This window comes from Pygocentrus nattereri, chromosome 2 (genome assembly GCF_015220715.1).
Source record: "Pygocentrus nattereri isolate fPygNat1 chromosome 2, fPygNat1.pri, whole genome shotgun sequence".
Lineage (NCBI taxonomy): Eukaryota > Metazoa > Chordata > Actinopteri > Characiformes > Serrasalmidae > Pygocentrus > Pygocentrus nattereri.
The window spans coordinates 48,364,788-48,387,674 of record NC_051212.1 but is presented as its reverse complement, the minus strand read 5'-3'; the positions used below and the strand labels follow the sequence as shown (position 1 = coordinate 48,387,674).

Here is a 22,887-nt window from a genome sequence, read left to right as displayed (position 1 = left end):
GGACAAAGGCTGCAGGTGGAGCAAGGGATTAGATGAAGCAACAGCCCTCATGACTCCTTTTGTCCTCAATAGGGGGAAGGTAAAAAAAAAAAAAAAAAAAAGTGAGAAGAAGAAGAGGATAAGCAGACAGACTGGGGGAGGGGAGCAGGGAGTTTTGCTCGTTAGTGGACTTGTCAGGGTCTGTGCATGTGAGCTTGTTTGCTCAGCTCTTCTGCACAGAACAGTTTTACTGAACTAATCAGACAGAGAACAAGAGAGCGAGAGCGGTAGAGAGAGAGGTAGCGAGAGAAAGAAACAAAGAGAGAAAGAGATGAGGTAGAGAGCGAGCGAGAGAAAGATGAGGTATAGAAAGAGATGAGGTATAGAGAGAGCGAGCGAGAGAGAGAGAGAGAGAGAGAGAGAGAAAGAAAAAGAAAGAGATGAGGTATAGAGCGAGCGAGAGAGAGAAAGAAAAAGAAAGATGAGGTAGAGAGAGAGAGAAAGAAAAAAAGATGAGAGAGAGAGAGAGAGAGAGAGAGAGAGAGAGAGAGAGAGAGAGAGAGAGAGAGAGAGAGAGAGAGAGAGAGAGGTGTACTATTTTATATTTGTGATTAAGGATGAATGTGAATCTTCAAATAATCATGGGAGTTCAAAAAAATAGAACAGTAAATAAGAATGATAAAGTTAAATGTTCTAATGTTTAAGATGCATAAGATGTCTGAACTTTACAGTCCAAGAGATGGCAGTGAATTATGTTTTGGCCAGATTTCTTATCTGTTTGGCCGGAAAAAAAAAACAAAAAAAAAAGACTACTGCAGCTCTTTAAAAGCCACCACATACTGGACAAAAAGTGCTGTTCATCAGATAGTATGAAACAGAGATGCACACATAACAGCTCCCTTCTGATTCCGATACCTGAACCTTTAGTATCAGTCAACACCAACTATCTAACCTAGCTCACCTATAACTCCTGATATTTATACTATTACACTTCTAAATGTTTTATTTTGGTTAAATCTATGTTCTGTGTCAAATAAAACTTAGCTTGGCTAGATGACATTTACTTGTTGGATTTAACTTATTACATGCTTCACATCGAAATTTCTCAAGTAGATCGTCTCATATGTGCGTCTTGTTCACTCGTGCTGCATCTCTGAGTGTCAGTGAACATCACCGTCGTGCACGCTTTCAGTTTTAGCGACTTGCAGTGTTTTTCTGGCTTGGTCGAAGCGACGAGCTGCAAGACCCCACTGCTGAGTAACATAGCTAACCAACGGAGGCGCACTGCAGGCGGGGGTAGTGGACGCACAGGCCTGGCAGGGCAACACTAACACAAAACATAGCTATAGTATATAAGCGTTGCACAAAAGTAACAATAAATATCAAGCTGAAGCTAATTCCACACATTTAATGGAGCAAAACTTTCAACATTACATACCACATTTGGTACCAGTCAATCACCCTCTTCACTGACTTGCTGTTTTCCAGCTAAAAGGTATGATGTGAAATCAAAATGTGGCTAAACTAGCAAAGTCACCATTAGCTGAGGTGAAAACTTCAGTCTGTTCATCTTTCTTGACTGACTGACCACCTTTCTCCACATAAATTTCAAGCCACATGAAAGGGGGGTAACTTCAGCAAAAGAAAAAAGTGAGACAGAGAAAAAAAAAAAAAAAAAGATTAATGCTGCAATCCAGCCATTTATGAAATATAAGCAATAAAAGGCCAACTACAAGCACTGCTGAGAATCAATAAGCAGAATATATCATTTCAGCATAGGACCAGACTGCCATCCTGACAGTGACTCCCACAAGTATGAGTGCAGAACGGCTGAAAATAGGACAGCGCCAGGGAAAACCGTGTTTGCTTGGTCACTCCGGGTGCGTATCAACTGTGTTAATTCAGCAGTCGGCCCCTGTGAAGACTAATCAGCAGGGCCTGGCCGTAGCCTGAATGGGAAGGCCATATGGAGCTATCTGCTAGAGTGATGTTACACAATCTGCTGTAGAGATGCCAGGCAAATTATACGGATGGAGCTGCTTCACACAACAGCATGCCCTGCATGGGTGAGAGAGAGGAGAGAACATGTTGGAGGAGACAGACAGACAGACAGACAGACAGACAGACAGACAGACAGACAGACAGACAGACAGACAGACAGACGCAGAAGTATGAGTGCATGAGGAAGGAAATAAATGACTGGATGAGCAGTCAAAGAAACAAAGACTCTGCCATTTATATATATCTTGGGTGATCCAATCCTTGGGTGTCCCTGTGAGGCGTCAGGGACATACACTGATTTTAGCTAACTGAATTCCATGATCCGGCCAAATTTCAGCTGCATCGGAGGTTGTTTGCTGTATGATGTGAGAGGGGAAACAATGCCCAACTAACTGCCAAAAATATTTCTGATGTTAGAAATTTTGGTCACTTGTCTTACAATTTGAGCAACCTCACGAACCAATTTCTCAAAATCGCACCCAAAATCACACGCAACCACAGCCATCGCTCCTACACAGAGGCAAAACAGCCAACACACCAGCGACCATATGTGTCGACTTTGCTCCGTTTGACTGAGTTGAATTGCGAGGTATAAATAAACATGGTCATTTTTTTCTGTCTCTATAAAACTGTCTGTAGAACCGCCTGTTCTTCAGCTTCTGTGCACAGTGTGCAAAGCTGCTGTAGCTCAGTTTGTCAATGGCAAAATCTCAAACGGCCCCCTCCTTCCTATGTAGTGCACTAATATGATAAACTGTATGGGTGAAGGAGCACCTATATGTGGTGCACAATGTAGGGAGAAAAGTCATTTGAGATTCAGCCAATAATTTTGTTTGGGACTCGGAGGTGCAAGCAAACAGCTTTATTGTAAATTGTAGAGAGAGCTGTCTGTAGTGGCTGTGTTTCACATGCAGTGTGAGTGCACCCATGTCGCGTCTTGTCAGTGGGACTGAGTGTTTTCGTACCGTGTGAGTGTATAAATCGCAGCTTTTGTTAATTTAATTTAAACATGCAATGCAAATTGTTGTCTAAGAACAAGATTTCTAAAATCACACAGTGCATGCCTGGCTTTCCTCTTTAAGAATGGCCAAGAACTTGTGGAACATTTTTGTCTGACAACAAATGCAGCAAGATACTGATGTTGTAATTCATCCTCCAGTCACAACATCCGATCACGTGGTCACTGGAGACACATTCAAGAAAAACGCCAGGCGTAAACCCCTACATGTCGTGCTATCCACTTAAGATCAGATTACTCAAGACAGATGTCAATACCAAGAATGTACAGGGCCAGAGGGAGAGGGGAGAAGAGTCTTATTTGTGTTCATAGTATACTGGGCTACAGTGCTTCTCTCCAGCACTCACAGTCCTCCTTTTGCCCCAGCAAGAGTTGCAAATTATCTGGCTGGTTCCTCATGGCCTCCAAATCGTATCCGGCCTTTCTTAGGGCCACTGAGAAGAATTTCCCTCGTGAGAGCCTGATGAGTTACGCGTTCTTTTGAAGCCGAGAGTTTGGATCACGCCTGGTCAAGCACAAAGAACGAGCCACACGAGAGGCGAGAGAGAGCGCGAGAGAGACAGAGGGTGTTTATCACCCCCTTATACACCACACACATGCCTGCAGAATGAATGACGGGAGTAAAATGTTATTCATGCTGCAAAATAGCGATGAGGACGGACAAAAATCTTAAGAACACGACTATGACAAAAATCCCATCAGCTAGAGCACGAGACGAGAAAGAGATAGAGTGCATGTGTGCAGGAATGAGAGAGGGGGAGAGATAAGAAGCCTTCCCATTGATATCAGCACTTTTTTCCCTTCTTATTAGGTTATTTCAGGTAAAGTTGTCATCAGGTTTCTTAAGTGGAAAGAAAAATTCAAGGAGAGCAAGAGAGAAGGAGAGAGACGGATAAAAGAAAGAGCGACCAAAGACTCAGCTCTCCATGAATGAACTGTCAGGAGAGATATTTGCATTTGTATTCCATCACTCTAACAAAGCCACCAGGCAAAAAAGGGCAAGAGAGAAGGCGAAAGAGAGGGCGAAACGAGAAAGAAACTCATGTAACAGTCACACTTGCCATCGTGTCTGGATGACCTCAACTGAAGGTCATCTGACCAAATCTGGAACAAAGATCTCTGTCGACGTGGCAAATCAAAGCACGATCGCGTGGCACAATTTGAGCTTCATAATCGCGAAGAGAGATCTGATCTCTTCCTGATAACCACCAAGCGCTTCCTGCCACATCACTTCCGGAGTCGGGCATGGAAGGAAAAAGGACATGCAAAAACATGGACATCATAGTGACCCTTCTAGACCAGACACAGACACACACACAGTGAGAGCCTGTGGACAGCTGAACTAGTGTGTTTAAAATAAAGAAGCCTTATTTAGCCTGTTGTGCACTTTAATTTCAAATGTAGACAAGAGAGCACAGCAAAGTCATTAAATGTTCAACTCCTATGGAGTTTCACAAGAGCCAGAGTTTGTGGAACAGAAGCTGATTACATTTTAACACTTTATTTCACTGTACATTTATGTAACAACAGCACAGGCAACTGCAACCTCTGGGAACAATAATCCCTTGTGTGAAACTGCAATATTGTTAAAATATTTATAATTATACAGCACAAACATCCTGATTTTTTTCAGCTGCTGAAATGTTGTGCCAAACTTCCATAAAAAAAACAGGGTCAGTCAAGATGTACCTGTCAATCAGAGGTTTAGTGCAGGATGAAGATAATGATTTAGCCTTGTTAGCCCCATGCCAGGCTTAAGAGCTTGCAGAAACACCTTGTTCTACTGCGGGTTAAGAGCTCTTCAGAGTCCAAGGGATCAGCGGACACGTGCAGCATTTGAGAGGGTAGAGCTCCTTCCTCTCAGCAAAGCACTCCGCTGCAGTCGAGAGTTTCTACTTCACACCCTTGTTCTCGAAGATACGGTTTAAAACCCACCTCACGTGGCTGTTCCTGCATACTGCAGACGCTGTCAAAGGGATCTCCAAAATACAATGAGATGTCTCTGCATAAGAGTCAACAGATCTCTGTCTTTTGCAGTTGAAAGGTAACCATATCAAGCACAGTGTGCATGCAGGATTAGTGTTTTCCCTTGCTTTATGCCCAGTAAGAATAGAGAATAACAAGGGAGGCACTGTATGTCGCTATTTAAGATGGATTAGTTTCAACAGATGTGGTTCTGTAACCTAATCTGTGAATGATCTGACAGGCCCATTCACATCAAATTAACACTAGATGTAATTTCACCAAATTTCTACAGGTTGCCCGGACTGAGACGTCATAGCATGTATGAACACAGCTTTATATGACAATTCATACCAACAACATAATAATAGTTTCACAGAAACAGAACACATTGAGCGTGTTTACACGCACTATAATCCAATAACTGCAGAAAATCATATTTTGTGTTGATATGTAATTAGATAACATGAAAACTCCAGGTCTACAAGAGCTACAATGGTCAGACAGTAATCAGATTTCTGCTTTGCAAGTGGCCAATAAACTCAGAAAAAGACATGACGCAAATGTAATGTGAAACTGAAACTTCTTGCCGTGGCTTTTTTTTTGCACCACATTGTGCTACTTTTCCTGAAAATATGAATATGTATCACCTAGAAGATGAAGAACATTTAAATCCATAATTTCATCAAGAACGTATTTGGTTTCAGTGTCGCTCAAAAAGTGTTTTGCCAACCTGTTTTCACACATGCGCAGATTGAAAGATCCAAAAGAAATGAGAGTAAGAGTTCAGTCACTCTGAAATGTGATTACTAAGCAAAAATCCTAAATCTGATTTCTAGACCTTACTAAGAATAATTTAAATAATCAGATAACTGCAGTAATCTGATTATGACGGTATGTAACGGTAATGTGACGGTATCACGGCATGTAAACGCACTCATTGCTGTAAGCCTGTGCGGAAGATGAGATACATTTTAAGTTGCGCTCATTTAAGAAACACTGTCTTCTGGCTACCAAAAAAGACATATTTTTGTCTATTAGCTGATTGTATTACGTTAACATGAGGTCAGCTCAAACAAGACTTCTGTTATGGAAAACCACCAGGTTCACTGAATTTCAACAAAGAACACAATTCACTCAGGTAGTGCAAAACTATGAACGTTGCACATTTGTCCTGGGGTAAAATCATGGATCTCGTTGTTAATTTATAGTGCCTCTTCAGGAAAAACTCATCCAGCTTGAACAGAGCCTGTTTCTGCGCTCCAATGTTCATGAGAGTGGTGAGGAGGGCAAAGATTCCTCCATGTAGTGTGGAGGGGCTAGTGCCACAGTGGCTGGTAAGTCCCCTGCCAGTATCATCTTCTAATCGGTCAAAGACAACAATGACAAAACAGCAGCAGGCGTTCCTCCTGCATTAGCATTTTCCCACAATTCAATTAGCATGCCTGTCAAGCGCGAGAGTGGGTTCACATGTCTCCCCTCCACCTTGGGTCCAGCTAAACCAAGCTAGAGTGCCCTTCCCCAACACAACCCCCGTATTTGGGATCCATCTAATTTTGTTCTCATACTCATTCTGGGTCTCGAAAAGCAGCACACATTGAGGCACAGGGGCCAAACTCAATATCGGCTATTGGAAGAGCAGCTCGGCTAGCAGAAGTGTGTGAGTGTGAGAGTGGATTGTAGAGTGATACAGACAGAGGTAAACCACAGGGGTCAGTCCTGCATGGCAGGCTGACAAATCCATTCAATATTTCGTGATATAAACGGAGCGGAAAAAATGATGTCTGCTAGTGTTTTTGGCAAGGGAAGCGCCTAAGCTCTCGCTCATTCGCTCTCTGATGCTTCATTTATCTCCCTCTCTCTCTCTCTCTCTCACTCACTGTTTATCACGTTTGGTAGCTTACTCACACTCTTCCATTCTCCAAACATTCCTCCACTGACCCCCTCCTCACTTTTTTCCCCCTCTCTTCTTTCTTCCTTCCACTATCTTACCATCTCTCTCTCTCTCTCTCTCTCTCTCTCTCTCTCTCTGTCATGACAGGAGATCATATTCAGTAATGGAGGCTCTACATGCTGACATCCGTAACTCTTCCGATCCGCGTCCCTGCCACTGCTGGGTCATCCTTGAATCCTGCTGAGTTCTGCTGATGGAATATTTACCGCCAGCCTCCAGTTCAACCCCTCCTCCTTCCAATCCTCCCCTCCGTTTCACCATCTCTTTCACTTTCTCTCCCTCCTCCTTTATTCTCCCCTGGAGAAGCACGGAGGTGGCGGCACAGGCACTTTTCTCCCAAAATCACGCATGTTTGGGGACAAATCACGTCAAGTGGCGGAAGCTGGGCTCACTCAGCAAGTAACGAGCGCCAGACTGGGAGTGCTGCAATCTGGAGAGGAGACAGGCCGCGCACAAACATTTCTCAGCCTCTACAAAGCAATTCTTCAGCTGTTCAGTCGGGCCAGAGACAATGCATGCACAATGAAACATTTAGGCCATTTAGGTTTGACCAATCACACAACTACTGAAGCTTTTCAGGTACTGAAGAAAAAGGAAAGGCAGCAGCAAAACGCATAACAGGCGCTGCAATGCTGTATGCCAACTACTCTAATGACATTTGACCTTTTTTATAATGGAGTACACTAAAAAGTACTGCGTAGCTGGAGGAAGACCAGAGCCCCCCTTTACAAGTGCTCACTGAAATTCAGGCCGAGCGCTGCATGAAGGAGTACAATGTCCTGTTATGGGCTAAGGCTCTATGCTGCAGATCAATCAAGTTTACCATGACTGCAATGATTTACATGTATTTCCTCTTCTCCTTTATAAAATATCCTTTCAAGTCAGCATTTTTCTTTATCTTTGTCTTTTGCGCGTTACTAAAAAGGCATCAGAACAGCAACACAAAATTCAGTAAGTCTGGAGCCTATCGCAGAACGGATCGAGTTCTGTTAAAATGTCAACTCCAAGGACGGCAGACAGGCAGCCGTTTTGTCATTCTAGTCAGTTTAGACTCAAAAGAATGAATCACAAAGGCTTTGAGCAAAAACAAGCCCCCCACAAAACACTGAGGCCCGAAATATCATAAACATCCAGTTCCTTTCATCGTAGTCACATAGGGACATATGTGATCTTACAGCATGAATACACGTATGGTGACCACTTATTAAATTTTGGGACTGGAAATCTGCTGCAAATAAGTCTATGCCTACAGGCTTTTCCTCCAAAACCCTCCTGAAAATTCCTCTAATCCATGCCCTGAGTACAATCAATAACACAAGGAAAAAAGGGAGTATTTGGAGGAATTTTTCAGCCATGCTAGCTTACATGAAATAACAGGTTTGTTGTTCATTGGACAATGTTGACAATCTCCCATACTTTGAGCTCTGCCTCCACTAGATATTTAGATATTTCACACTCTTCAAACAAAAACCGTCCCTCTCGAAGGGACACAGGAGCATCTAGCCCACTTTTGGGAAGCCTCTTAGCATAACATCTCCTTGAGGTGCAGGCAGAAAAAGAGCCGACCAGGAGCTCCCAGCACGCTTCCACACACCAATGGAGCACCATGACTGGTGATTAGACTGGGCACTGTGGAGAAGAGTGCAGCCCTTCCACCATCAAGACAGAAGGGAAAGATTTTAATGGCATGCTTGGTCAGATAAACATTTGAAAACTGTGCCTTAATGCTGAGACTTTGTCAAACCGCTCAAGCAAGAGATGAAATTCCCATGTTGACAGACCACTTCAAGTGTGATAACACGCCATTTAAATCACCATTTGAAATTCAAAATTAGAAGTCATTGAATAAGGATTCATCAATGAGTCATCCACCAAGTGGAGTTAGCATTTCTGATTCACATATACATAATTCACGAGCAAAACCTGTTTTTATGGGTCACTGCCCTGCTCTGTGCACTCAAACCCAAGCTTGCAAAGCAAACCTGAAAAGCAACGACTGCATACACTTTAGGAATTTTCCATGGACAAGCTTGCCTTTTCAGAAAAATAGCTCAGCGGGGGCTCTAGCAGTGAGGGACAGCCATGAGCTCTCTCCTTCCCTTCTTCTCTCTCTCTCTCTCTCTCTCTCTCTCTCTCTGGTGAACCATCAGTAAACACTCATGGGGAGAGGAAGTGACAGAGGGGCATTCTGGGTAATTCCCAGGGGCCTCATGCAGGCAGCGGAGGAAAAAAAAGGGAAGTTCCAAAGCATCACAAAAAGAAGGAGAGAGGGTAGAATAAAGAGGGGATAGCAGGAAGGATTGACGTAGGTGGGACGGGGGATGTGGAGGGAAGCGAGTGAAAATCCTGAGCAGGGTAGATAAAAGTCAGTTCCCTCTTTCCCTTTCAGCAGGTCCAATCGATCCTTTCTACCCTCAAAAACCTCAACCGCAAATCTGTTCACCCCATTCTTCAAGCTCCAAAAACCTTCCTTCTCTTTTCTCACTGCCCCCCCAAACCCTCACCACCACTCTGCAGAGGCAATAAATCAAGAAGTGATGCTTTCTCTTCCCTCCCTTTCTCCCTCCCTCCAGGAGATAACACAGCATAAGGCTGCCAGTGCGGTGGATGCAGATGACAGCATGGCTGCATCAGCAGGGAAGAAATGGATAAGAAAATGGATAGAAGGATGTCATGTGCCATAATTTGGCGCCACAAATAAAGTTTATTTTCCATGTCATTGTTCACCTGGGGGGTAATATGGGGCAGAAGGGGGAAGCTGGGAGCCAGAATGTAGGCTAAAATTCCTCCTGCTCCATCTCTCTTTCTCGATGACCTCGATATACGTAATCTTTTGGAAAATACAGAACAATATTACATCCCTCTTTAAAAGGTAAGGTTATAGGACTTCTTTATGACCAAATTAAAAAGAAGGATGAATCATGTGAACTTCAAGTTACTTTTTAACATAATGTACATATATCAGGTGAAAAAGCCAATCAAAACACACTTAGCGACTCTTAAGCCAGTCACCCACAGCCATCTACAGTGTATTATTACAAAGGCACAAAATCTACATCTCAGACAATCAAATTACACAATATTCTGTAATGATCTTCAAAGTGAGCACACCAGGAAGTCAGGAACACAAAGGTCTCGTTGGCTGAAAGACAAATATCCTCATGAAAGCCATTTGGAAAGCCTGGCTCTTGCCCTCTGCATACATTATACACCAGTGCTTGCAAAGCTGGTAATGGTCCTCTACCAAATGATATAATGGACCATGGAGAGGCTCTAAAACTGAGTGCATTCACAAACCAGGACTTGCCTTTTGTGTCCACATTTACTCAGTCTGAAGTGGGCCTCTCAGGCTTTGTAATTAGATTTGCCACTGGCATTGTTAGAGGTTCTCCTTAAAGAAGTAACTCACCCAAAAAATACTAATGTTGTAAAGTTAATAGAGGCTCTTTTATATGTGAATAAGACTGTTAAATGACACCCATTTGTATTTATTCAACATTTTTGTGATTTCCTCTATGTCCAAGTTTCACCTGGTTTCACAGTTCCCTTGTTTCACAGTTCCCTTGTTTCACAGTTCCCTTGTTTCACAGTTCCCTTGTTTCACAGGTCAGACAGCTGTAAGCATGACTGCCTGACTTCCATGACTGGGCTCACAGAAAAGATTTTAAGTCAGTTTCTCAGCCTATTACTGGAGCAGGTTGGGTCATTTTTTTGAGTGGAAGCACCTGCTGAAAGATGGGAAAGGAGAAGGACATGGAAAGAACAGAGGAGCAAAGAGGCTGGAACTCAGATGCGACGCATTGCTAATTAAAGCTCGGCGAAGATCCAACTCACACGGTGAGCATGGAGGCCCTAATTAGGAATAATAAAAATGTTTGCTAATCAGTCATTGCATGGCAATTTGTCCTCAGCCCGGGAAATCAATGAAGCAATCATCAAGGGGTTTTACCTGGCACAGCTATGTCTGAAAGGAACACTGCAAAAAATCTCTGTTTACCGAATGCTTGCATGTGATAGTGTTACACGGGCCACTTATTAGGCAGGAAAAAAGCAAGAAAAACAATGCCATAAAGATTCCTAATTAGAAGACTGGTAGAGATAGGTTGGAAAAAGAGAGAGCGAGTGAGAAAGAGAGAAAAAAATAAGACAGACTACACTGACTACACTGCATGCTTAGTAGTAGACCCATGTCCATGTTCTTGTATTCATTTATGCAAAACACCAAAGGGCAAGGCAAAAAAGTAGTCAGGCCTTTGTTTATTAAAAAGCTGTTAGACAAGGAGCAGAGCGTTTTTTTTTCCCCATCCCTTTTTTGTACTGGGCCCGCGTCAGGGTCGACTCTAGGGCACACTTCTCTTCACGGCCTACAGGCTCCATTATCAAGTTCCAAGCAGCAGCATGGCCGTGGCTTTTTCTTCTCCCATTTAATAAATAAGTCAACTGAGAGACTCCACGCGCGCTGAGATCTGGCAGGGGCCGCCTTGTAAGGAGGGGTAAATACAGCATAAATATGAAAACGACGAGCAGAAAGACATGGTGAGCTTTTAAGAAGATTAAAAAACAACAGCACCGCAAAGCATTAATATACAGGAATGTGCCAAGTGAATATCAGGGTGTGTGAACGATGGTGTAAGATAAGAAAGAAATGGTTTGGTTCTTGTATCATCCTTATGAATGCTTCTGCAGTGCCTTCATGTATGCATTGCATAGGCTTCTGCAGCCTGTTTCATGAAGCAGGAAGTCTTGCTTAGGCAGCTAACTTTAATCTTAGGTTAATCTAACCATGGATTTTCTGTCCCACAACATCAGAACACTAGGCTAGAGCATAAACAGCTCTTTGACCTTAGATCGGGGCAGAGCTGCAGACCTCCAGAGCACCGCTCCACTAAAGGAGCAAATCAAACTGAGGACTCCATTTCTGCTCAGAAATGAAAAGCTTCTCAGAACAGCTGGAGCAGGAGTTGTAAGAATAGAATAAAAACAAGAGACAGTTAATATAATACAAGATTAAAACCATTATGTTTTTAGGAAGCCAGTGTAGCGAATATAAAGGAATGTGTTCACGGTGACGGTATTTTATATTGATTTTGCATTTAGATACGTCAAAAAATAACAATGAATCAATGTTGAATCAGCAAAATCGATATACACAAATAAATCAGTTCTGACACTGGAAATCAACAATGACTTGATGCACTAGGTGATGGAAAAATGAACACTGATTCAGCATAATTAACTGGGTTAAGTTGGTTATAATGACAATATTTGATGGACAGAAAATGTCCCGTGTTTCCGCATAGTCAAAGGTAAGCACTGGGCCTCATGGCGTTACAGACTTTTTATTTTGATAGCTAGTTTCCAGATATGATGTCATTGGCTCCATAGCAAAGCTAGAGTTCTGCAATTTGATTGATTCCACAGTGGAGCAAAGCTCTGGAGGGCTGCAGCTGAAGTTATTCGAACCAAGCAGGGGCAGGCGGTCCCCCCTGGTTGCAGCTGGTAGGCTTTGTGAACGCTGTCTACGTTGAACTTGCTTTATGCGGTTTCTCTGATGGTAAGCACAGTGCATTTTGTTGCTTGAAGAAATTGTATCGTAAAGGATTTCAGACAATGCTATGAATTGATACAAGCAGAAACCATACAGTCAGAACACTCTTCAATCCACTTACTGTAGAAGTGCTAAGGATTCCTGTGGCAGGTTAGCATGTGCATCCAGAAACGCACACTGTCTCAAGCAAGACCTACAGGTGAACTGCCATGTGATTTCTCTCACACACTCCTCATCTCAGCTAGCTGAATCTAGCCAAGTCATGTCAACAACATCTTGCTTTCACTTTCACTCTCTCCTCACTCAAATGAGAATGATAAAAGTTCATTTAGGAGCAATAAACATCAAAAACGATGAAAGGAAGCTAGCAGGTATCAGTTAATAGCACAATCTATTAGCTAATAGTGTCAGCATTTTGAAGTAAGTACTCTTCTACAGACACGTAAACAGCTCAGCCTGCAGTAAATCTACCAAACATGATCAAGCAATTACCAATCTTCCAGTAACTGTAAGACAGAGAGCTAAGACAATGACCAATCAAAGACGTGATCGGGAAGAAAAGCACCTTTCATTCAACTGTTTAAAAATGTAAAGACACGTCCTCCGCCACCATGCCCTCACAGTGTTCCCATTATTCTAAACTCTGACATTTGCCCATTTGCAAACGTCTCTCAAACATGAAACACTTGTACCCATTGTTTCCCAGCACAGGAAGATCTCAATGGATACAATGCAGGCAGCACAAAACGAGAAAGAAAGAGAGAAAGAAATTCTCAGACAAGTAACTTGACTGCAAAGTGCTGGTTTCTCGACAGCAGCGGACGGGTGTGGGATCTGCATTTGTGCGTAACGGGCTTTGGAAGGGGCTGTGTTTAATCCGCGCTGATCTGATGGGATTAACACATGAACGCCAGGCTGCTTCCCAGAGGCCAAGCTCCAAACCTTGAGCCCTGCTCCTGCCCAAAGTCATCATGTCATGAAGGCTTGGCCGAGGGAAACAGCCACAAGTCTGGCTACAGAAAACTGGTAAAGAGAGCAAGACCATCTGGACCACTTCTTGACTAAGAGACTGCACTGACCCCTTAAACTGAATGCTTATTAATGAGTCATTAATCTGAAGACCTAGTATACAGTGACTACAGTCAGTAAATTAAATGAAACAAATTTGCGAGTTATATAATTATGGGAGAAAGGAATTAAAAAGTGGGTACATATGGTTTCAGAGGTTTTAAAAAAAAAAATGCTGGTGTTTCCACACGGTAAATGCTTACTTGGCTAATACGGATTGAAAAGCAGTAGAGACCAGTTACCTAGACTATGATTAAGTAAAGAAAACTGGCAACCAATCAGTACTAACCCAGCTAGTACTATTTGGGGAAAAAAAAAAATTAAAGGAATTGGTGACTACTGGATTTCATTCAATATTAGCACCATTAGCCTTTCTTATACAATGTACATTTGAAGTACAAAACCACAGCATTTCTAGTAACTTCCATTTGTTCTCAAATAGGCTTAGCAAACGACAAAAAAATCTGACAAAGATGTCTCTGATATCGATTCTGTGTATTGCCTATCCCATAAAAGGGGTCTATAGGTCACTTTTAAAAGCATTACACACACTTTTGGCTTTTATTCAGCACCATCAAATGCAGACATTAACATGAATTACACTACTGCACAGATACTGCCTGTGGACAAGTTGCCTTTAGACCACTCACATCACATAGCCACTAATCACATACACAAACAATCGGGGGGAATCAGAGATGGGTCCAAGAGAGGATGACCCTAGAAGCCAGCGAGCAGTCATAGTGAAATCATTTCCCGTAATCCAGAGCCCATCCTCTCTGATGCCTCCCTTTCTGGCACATCAAGCACTTTTTGAGAGCTGGCGAACAAATTCAGCCAGTGTTCATGGTGCTTTGTAATCACTTCTCCTCACTCCATCACCTGCTCCTCTCATTTTAAACAGCGCTCCTTCCATCTCAGCTTGTCAGACTCGTAATGTGAATGCAGTGTCTCAAATTACCCTAATACTGACCTGCCGAACCCCACCCCTTTCATTACACCTAGACCCTTGTGCAAGTATAACACAACAATATACAGTGCATATGGAAATACATTAGGTACAGAGAGAGTGATTATACATAAGGCGGATGTCCATTAGTGGAGCTAGCCATTTCAGAAATTGCAGCAAATCTTCCATGAAAATACATTTCCTCTAATGTTCCAGTCACGCGTGGGATACACTGTGCAGCCCATACCCATAAAGCTACAGTGTGGAAAATTACCTTGCCTGTTTGATTAGAGAATGACACTACCAGGAGCAGAGAGAGAGGAAGGGAGGAAGGAGAGGGAGAGAGAATGGGATAGGGTCTTCGTAAAATTAAAAGAACGACAGCAGTGCTGCAGTCTTTTTCTGTGCCAGCTTATTGGCCTGGGACTCAAAATCTGCTGCAATATCTTTAAATAGATAAGATGAAATCAGTGTGGAGAAGGAAAATCCCAGCACCACGCACCAGAAGACTCTCAGCACTTTGTACACAGCACATGGCTCCAGACTAGGGCTGCACACTCAGTCTATAGCCTGCTGTACACTAGGACAGAGCTTCAAATACACGGATTTGCATTTTCACGGTTAAGTCTCCCCCCCATAAAGGACCACAAGAGCCTGGTCATCACCCAAACCCCTAAACCAGTCGTCCAGAAGTTCTACCTTCTGTGGACCCTACTTTAAACCACAATTTGCTAGATCTGCTCCAACTAATTTCTTCCAAAGTGCTTTTTTGGCTGAATCACAGGCAGCAGTGTTAGGTCATTTAAGTGACTCTGTCAAAAGTAGATCTTCAGAAGGGCTGGTGACCACTGCCCCAAACCCTACTCTACGTGCTGATGGACCTTTCAATCAATTCTGTGGCAGTTTCAACAACTTGCTTCACCACACAGATAAGCCTGCTTAAACCAGTGAAAACAAACACAACCAAAAACTTGCAATCCAACACTGTTATTGCCAATGCAGGTTGAATTAAGTGCACTTTAACAGCCTATAAACTGCTTCTTGTTACAGTTAAAGTTTACCCTGATAAATTAGCCTATAGCAGGGGTCTTCAAAGCTGGACTTTGAATCCAGTTCCAAGTCCAGGATTTTGCAATCGCTGGCAGGTGAGGCACTAGGTGGCCAATCAGTATCATCAACAGTTCAGTAAACTACCAGTAATTACCTAATGCAAGACTGGAAACTGGATTCAAGGTCTGGATTAGAAGACCTCCGGCATTATTATAGCCTATTATTGTCATTAGGCTAATATGCTGGACTATATTAAAAGGTCTTCTTGTATTTAGCAAGCTGTAAAATGTAATTACAATTACAAAAGCCCACATTTAATATTTTATGGCAAAATGCATTGAAGGCTACAGCTCAGCTTTATCTGTGTAGCAAATGGTCTTAGTGAAGATCTCATTTGTTTGGATTAAACTGCAAGCATGGTAGCTAAAGTCTTTACTAGAAAAATATAGATTTAATGCACTTTACACAATGATGAATAACTACTTAGTTTAATCAATTCATCATTAAAATAATCTATATATGAACCCATTAATGAATATTTCCAATAATGAGTACTAAGAGAGGATTTTTTTTAAATTAAGAGCATGTATTTGCCTTGCTAATTAAACAATTCATACTGATCAAAGTCATCTACTGCCCAGCTGTTAGCTGTCATTGTTATCATTATAAATATTATCAGCTCTTAGCGAATCCAAATCTGAAATGGCAAGAGGAAAAACTATTTTTAAATATCTAGTGCAACATCAGAACTTGCTGCACTGTTTAGTGCACTAAACAGAGTCCCACAGCAATGCAAAAACAATTTCACAGACAATATCTCTTCTATCAGCAGCTGCATGATGAGACCCATTCTCCCCTCTTTAGCCTGATGAAACAGAGAAGGCCGCTTGGAGTGCGAGCGTGATGCAGTCGGAAGAGGCAGATCAGCGGACGAGTGGCTTGGCTGTTAAGCCCCATCACGCAGACACCAGAGCTGCGGGGGTGGAGCAGAGCCGCCAATGCCTGATTAAACCCGGCATAATGAGAGGGGTCGACGCTGTTAAAAGCTGATGGGAGATTCTCCAAGGACCAACCTTTCACATGTAAAACTGTTCAGACTGAAAGTTGACAAAACTGGTTCACTACTGTTCATTGAACGACCATTTCAGCCAGTACAGATGGCAGCACTTGAGCTGCTTTACTGTTGCTTTCAACTCTCACTTTGGAGCTTTAGTTATATGAATGACACCCATCAAGTTTCACTTCCTATTAAGAAATTCCACCGCAATTCTACAGTTTTCTGGCCTGATCCTCTTTTCCCTCACATTTGAGATTGGAAACCACTTTTCAACTGCTTGAGTCACTATTTCACTGAAGTACAAACACATTTACTTGAATATAGTTCTTACTAAACAGTTAAGAACCTGAAAAACCCACCAGACAACAACACAAGGAAAAAATATCCAACTGACTGATTTTCAATGGTTTGATTCCATTCAGGCTAAAGGAGAAGACAATAGGGCGAAGGAATGTTGAATGTAAACAGCTCATTTAGCTGTCTATATAGTTGTCACCGTGGAGGAAGAGCATTGTGGTACTCATCTCAGCACAATCCCCAACGTTGCATTAACGGCCACAGCGTTTAGCCCTTAAACTCTAGGCTTAATATTTAGTCATTAATTTTATGGGTTACTATGGATGATTCCACAACCACTATGAAAAATAATACAGTTACAAAAGTGAGAAATTAAAGTGTGGACCCACTTTGAAAGCTCAAGGTCAGCTGGACATGCTGACCTTGTACATTCAGTGCTGTAGGTGTTGGAACAAATGGGGATTCTGCTGTGCAGGTGTACCACACATGCTGTGGAATATTCCTCAGCTGTAGGACGAGAGGTCAAGTCCAGGCCAGGTTTTGTTTTTTGTTTTTTTGCATAAGGGTGATTATTCAAGAACTAGTGCCTTCTCAGTAACAGGGAGATTCATTCACATGCAGACCTCAACTCAACTGAAATTAGCTTTCACACTGTTTTGTGCCTAGAAAAGAAAAAAAAATACCACTGGGTATGATAAACAAGTAGAGCTAGACTCACTAGGGATGCACAGCATAATTGAGACCACTTTGCTATGAGCAGATAACGCTTTTAAATATCTGAATTTGTATCCATTTGACCAGTATCTTAATAATGCTGTAATTAGTCCAGATCCGAAGGCATCGCTGCTCCTATAAAATGAACGTATTCTTCTACCACTGGCACATGGGACTATGTATGATATTTTTAGAGCTACGTTGCTAATCCTGCTCCTGTTCAATGCAATCAATATCCGTATTAATACACATCCTTGGAATCTATTTCAGTATTAGCATCAGCAGATACAGACATGGAAATATTGCTTACTGGCACTGATCCAGAATTCCAGCTTATTCCTGTAGAGGCCTTTTAAAGGTTAAATTACATTAAGCTCTTCTGATTGAAGCTGTGAGACCTCTAATCTGTCCTTCATGAATTTATAATTCAGCGTCACAGGACTGAATCAATACTTGACCACTGGCTATTAAACTTCAGCATATCCACTGGCAACTCCTCATTAAACGGTTCCATTTCTTGAGGTATTTGTGTCCATGAGTGAAAATAAATGATAGATTTGGCATCAAGAATGAGGCCGGCACGTCCTTTATCTGTGACGTAAACTAGTCTTCAGACACACATACCTACTCAACCATTCCACAAATCCAGTGTTTGGTAGAGCTTAGAGCAGTAAAGTCCTGCAGGACTCGGCTTGCTGGGATAAAATCTGGTGCATCAAAGTGATACGAGCACACTATACTCCATTTAGGCTTCCAAGATTCCCATCAATGAAAGAGTCAAACACCTAACTGCTGACAATTCAGTAGTTCTAACAGTTTGGCTTTTCCACTCCTGCTGCTGGATAGCATCAAGAATTCCACAGAGATCTTTCAGACTGCATGCTTGATAAATTGGGGGAGGCATGCCTATGTTATTGAAGCCCAGTGCTGCTTCTAGAGTGTCCCTGTCCTGCACATTTCAGCCTTTTCCCTGCTCTAGGACACCTAACCAAGCTCATCAGCTCATTCCAAAGTTATTCGCTAGCTGTACTGTCCGTATTACAGCAGGGATAACACACATTTACAGGGTTGGGACACTTTAAACATTTAATCATTGGCAAACTTCAATTAAGTTCTTTAGATTCTTTCATAAATGGCTATGGAATATTTGTTTCAGAGAAAAACTGATAGTAAACTCTTTCTGTGGAAAAATCCTCAGGACGAAATTTAACCAGACTGCACTGGAACTGTAAAGCACTGTATAGTCCATGTATGCTTCCAAGATTTATATCAATTATAGAGTCAAACAGCTAACTGTTGACATTTCAGTAGTTTCAAGAGTTTGGCATTTCCACTCCTGCTGCTGGATAGCATCAAGACATTCCACCGAGAAAGCATGCTCGATATATTAGGGGAGGCATGCTCGTGTTACTGAAGCCCAGTTTTCCCAACCATGTTCTTAGAATGTTCCACTCCTGCTCCGGGCCAAACTCATCAGCTCCTTCCAAAGCTAAGCTGTAATGTTCGTATTACAGCAGGCATAACATAAATTTGCAGGGTTGGGACATTTTAAGCACTTAATCATTGGCAAACTTTAATGGCTTTCTTTAGGTTCATAAATTGCTAAATAATATTTGTCTCAGAGAAAAACAGCTCCTACACAACATCCAACTGATGGTAAACTCTTTCGGTGGAATAATCCTGGAGAAGTAATCTAACCAGACTGCACTACTGGTACTGTAAAGCACTGTATATTCTTTACAGGGTTTCAAGATAAATATCAACAGAAGAGTCAAACAGCTAACTGCTGACAATTAAGTAGATCTAACAGTTTGGCTTCTCCATTTCTGTAGCATCAAAACATTCAACTGAGATCTTACAGACTGCATGCTTGATAAATTAGCAGAGGCATGTCCATGTTATTGGAGCCCAGTGTTTCCCAACCATGCTCCTAGAGTGTCCCTGCCCTGTACATTACAGCCTTTTCCCTGCACTACAACACCTGACCAAACTCATCAGCTATTTCCAAAGCTATCCGCTAGCTGTGATGTCCATATTACAGCAGGGATAACATAAATTTGCAGAGTTGGGAAACAGTGTTGTAGCCTGTCTTCCTTTGACATAAGCCAGATTCCTCAAGGAGTGGAATGTGTGTCCATGTCTACATCACATTCCTCAGAATGGCCAACAGCAACGAGCTGTCGGGATGCGATTCCAATGGCACGAAGCCAGGCACCCTCAAAAACAAAGTGATAAAAGATTTGCCCAAAAAAAAGAGAGACGAGCAGCACTTTTAGGATGAGAAATCAGTGCTGATTTGACATTAGATCTGCTCTTCTGAAGCCAGTTAATGACAAGGCTGCATTCAAGTCAGGGAGATCTAGACATCAAATATACGTGATATGCTTCTTTCTCTCGCTCTTCTTGCTCCTTCTCCTCTCTCTCTTTCTCTCTCTCTCTGAGGAAAAACTAAACAGGCTGAGCTGCCCTACAAATACAGTAAATAAGCCTCATCAGAATGCAGGAATCCTCATGATGTGCTGGCATGTTTGGGGACACAGGAAAGAGAGCAAGATGACAGGAAATTTTCTCGTCTTCACGGAAACGGCACCAACCACAGCTGAGCGCCAAGGGATAGAAACACACAAAAACACACACACACCTCTGTCAAGTAATAGACTGTGGACAGTGTCCTGCATGCCAAAGTTGATTTTGTAACCCACTGCCCAGCTGGAATTACTCCTGTGTTGACAAGGGGCTGCTAGGTTAAACAGTAATTTTCCATTTCCAGTACACCCTGGAGAGCAAAGAGTACTTCAAAAAACTGGCGAGGGAAAGTAATTTGAGGGTTTTTTTCAGGTAAATACAAACCTGAAGCAAAGTCACATGGTTTCTATTCAGGCAAATAGAGCCTAATACTTAAAACAGGCAAATTTGTTTGACTCTTCCGTTGATATTTATCTTGAAACCCTGTACAGAATATACAGTGCTTTACAGTACCAGTAGTGCAGTCTGGTTTTTATTCCTCAAAAGGCAATTGGGCAGGTAAAGCATTTAACCACTGGCAAGCTTTAATGGCCTTTCATTAAATGGCTAAATGATTTGTTTCAGGGAAAACACACCTTTAGCACAACATTAGACGCTTTCTGTGGACAAATCCTGGAGAAGACATCTAACCAGACTGCACTACCGGTACTGTAAAGCACGGACATGGAAATGTCAAAATCTGGGGCTGTTTTTCTTCCAATGATCTCGCTTAGCTTGCGTCCATCGATTGAATCACGACCTCAGACGTTTACAAAGGCTTCCCAGATGCAAAGTTGCAAAGAAATGGCTGAAATGCCTTTGGAAAGAGCACTAAAAATGATAATGGCAAATAATGGAAATGGCACTTTTTTCATCATTTTGCTTGTTAAGCTTACACAGTGAAATGTATACATGTTACGTATGGCACAATTGTCCAAATATTTTTTGGAGCAAGTGTACATGAGCAGTTCAGTGAAATGCTGAACTTTTACCTCAGATGTAGTTAGCCTATGACAGGCTAACGTTAACAGCGTCAGACAATGATGCTAACATATTAGCTTAAATATTAGTACCTGTCAGCGGCTGTAAATTTAGTAAACGGTTGAATATTTTTCCATTGGCAGAGCATAAATACTATTTGGGTCCAGTGTACATGAGCAGTTTGGTGAAATGTTGAAATTTTACCTCAGAAGTAGTTAGCTCATCCGAACTTAAGGCTTAGTTTTGACAGGTGTTATGACAGGCTAACTGAGGTAAAACACCTCAGATAACGATGCCAACATATTAGCTTAGACATCAGTACTCGTCACCGTCAAGGTTCGCTCTGTTTCGGCTGTAAATTTCGTTGACGGTTGAATATTTTTCAATTGGCAGAGCACAAATACTATTTGGAGCCGGTGTACATGAACAGTTCCCTGAAAAGCTGAAATTTTTACCTCAGAAACAGCAGGTTTAACGCCAGTTTCGAGCGCATCAGACAATAATGCTGAAACCACCGACCGCCAAAGTTCAGTCTGTAACGGTTTTAACGGTTGATTGTATTTTCAAAAGCGAGCGCGCGCGAGCTGAAAAATAAGGACTACGGCAGAAAGTCTCACCTTTGGCTTTTCATTTTGCTCTCTTTCTTATTGAGGACTCCCGGCACGCAGTTGGTCAGCTCGGTCCAGTCGGCGTGCAGACCGCAGCTCCAGCCGGTGGAGAAGCGAGAGAAGAGCCACGTCTCTTTGCGGTTCGGCCGGTAGCAAGTACACTTCTTCTGGCCGGGTCTGCAGTCGCAGGGAACCTCCAGCCGGACGTTTTGCACCAGGTGCCGCCCGAAGGTGGTGCCGCCGGTCTTCTGGATGTGCAGGAAGACGATCACGTCGTCGCCCTTGATTTGGAAATCCACCGTGCGCTCCAGATCTCTGATGGGGAAGTAGTACTTCTTCACGTAGTGCGGGTCCGGGGTCGGATAGATATCCGCCTCGTCCTCGGCGTGAGGGGAGCCCAAGTTCATCACACCCGGCGCCACGTACTGGTACAGAATCAACATGAAGAGGACCGACCCGACCACGACGAACCAAAATTTGCTGGTCCGCCCAACCATGTTCCTTCCAGCGTGCTTCATACGTTACCATTTCTCGGTCCACACAGACTTGAGGGGCTGACGAGACGTTAACGGGGACGCTAACACGGCTCGCCCGCCGGTCCCAACAAACGAACGAACCGCGGCTTTCATACAAAGTGCGGACACATATATGGAGAGAAAAGGGAGCCCAAAATGCCTCCGGGGGTTGGAAAGCCGAACGCGTCCGCAGACCAGCCCGTGCCTGTAGCCAGGTCTCCCTTCTCAGGACGTCGCCACTCTCACTCGACAGCGTGCTAGCTTGTTTTAAAGTCCTCCACTCACCACGACGTTGTTTTTTTTCCGGCCCACCCGTTTTCCGTCAACCGCCAACACCCTTCTGCCCTACGATTGGCCACCCGCGTCCCGCCGCCTGCGCTGGGATTGGTGGAGTAGCGCGAGTAGGCGGGGTTTATCGCAATACGGGTGGGGGGATATCATTCCCTAGCGTTGCACAGCGAAAAGAAACTTAAATATTTTGGTTTGTTGACGACGCGCACGCTTTCTAATGGCTTTTTTAGGAGGCTGTGATATGGAGAGCTAGCCCTGTCCTTCCCCTACAAGAACAAGTATAATTTAGGTCTGTCCAAGGTTGGATTTCACAAAACGGGGTTTCTCAGTTTAGCCAGATAACGTAAGCCAAGTCAAGTCTGTCCAATAGGGAAAGAGCTGAAGGACACT

General features: G+C 42.9%; 1 protein-coding gene across 1 annotated transcript in view; it reads right to left on the bottom strand.

Moving 5' to 3' along the window:
- Positions 1–22,476, bottom strand: part of hs6st1a (heparan sulfate 6-O-sulfotransferase 1a) — a 175,852-nt gene extending 153,376 nt beyond the window's left edge. Inside the window, exon 1 of the mRNA XM_017700282.2 lies at positions 21,701–22,476. Within this exon, the coding sequence (XP_017555771.1) occupies positions 21,701–22,209 (509 nt within the window). The 5' untranslated portion in view covers positions 22,210–22,476. The remainder of the gene's footprint in view (positions 1–21,700) is intronic.
- Between the last annotated feature and the right edge of the window lie 411 nt (positions 22,477–22,887).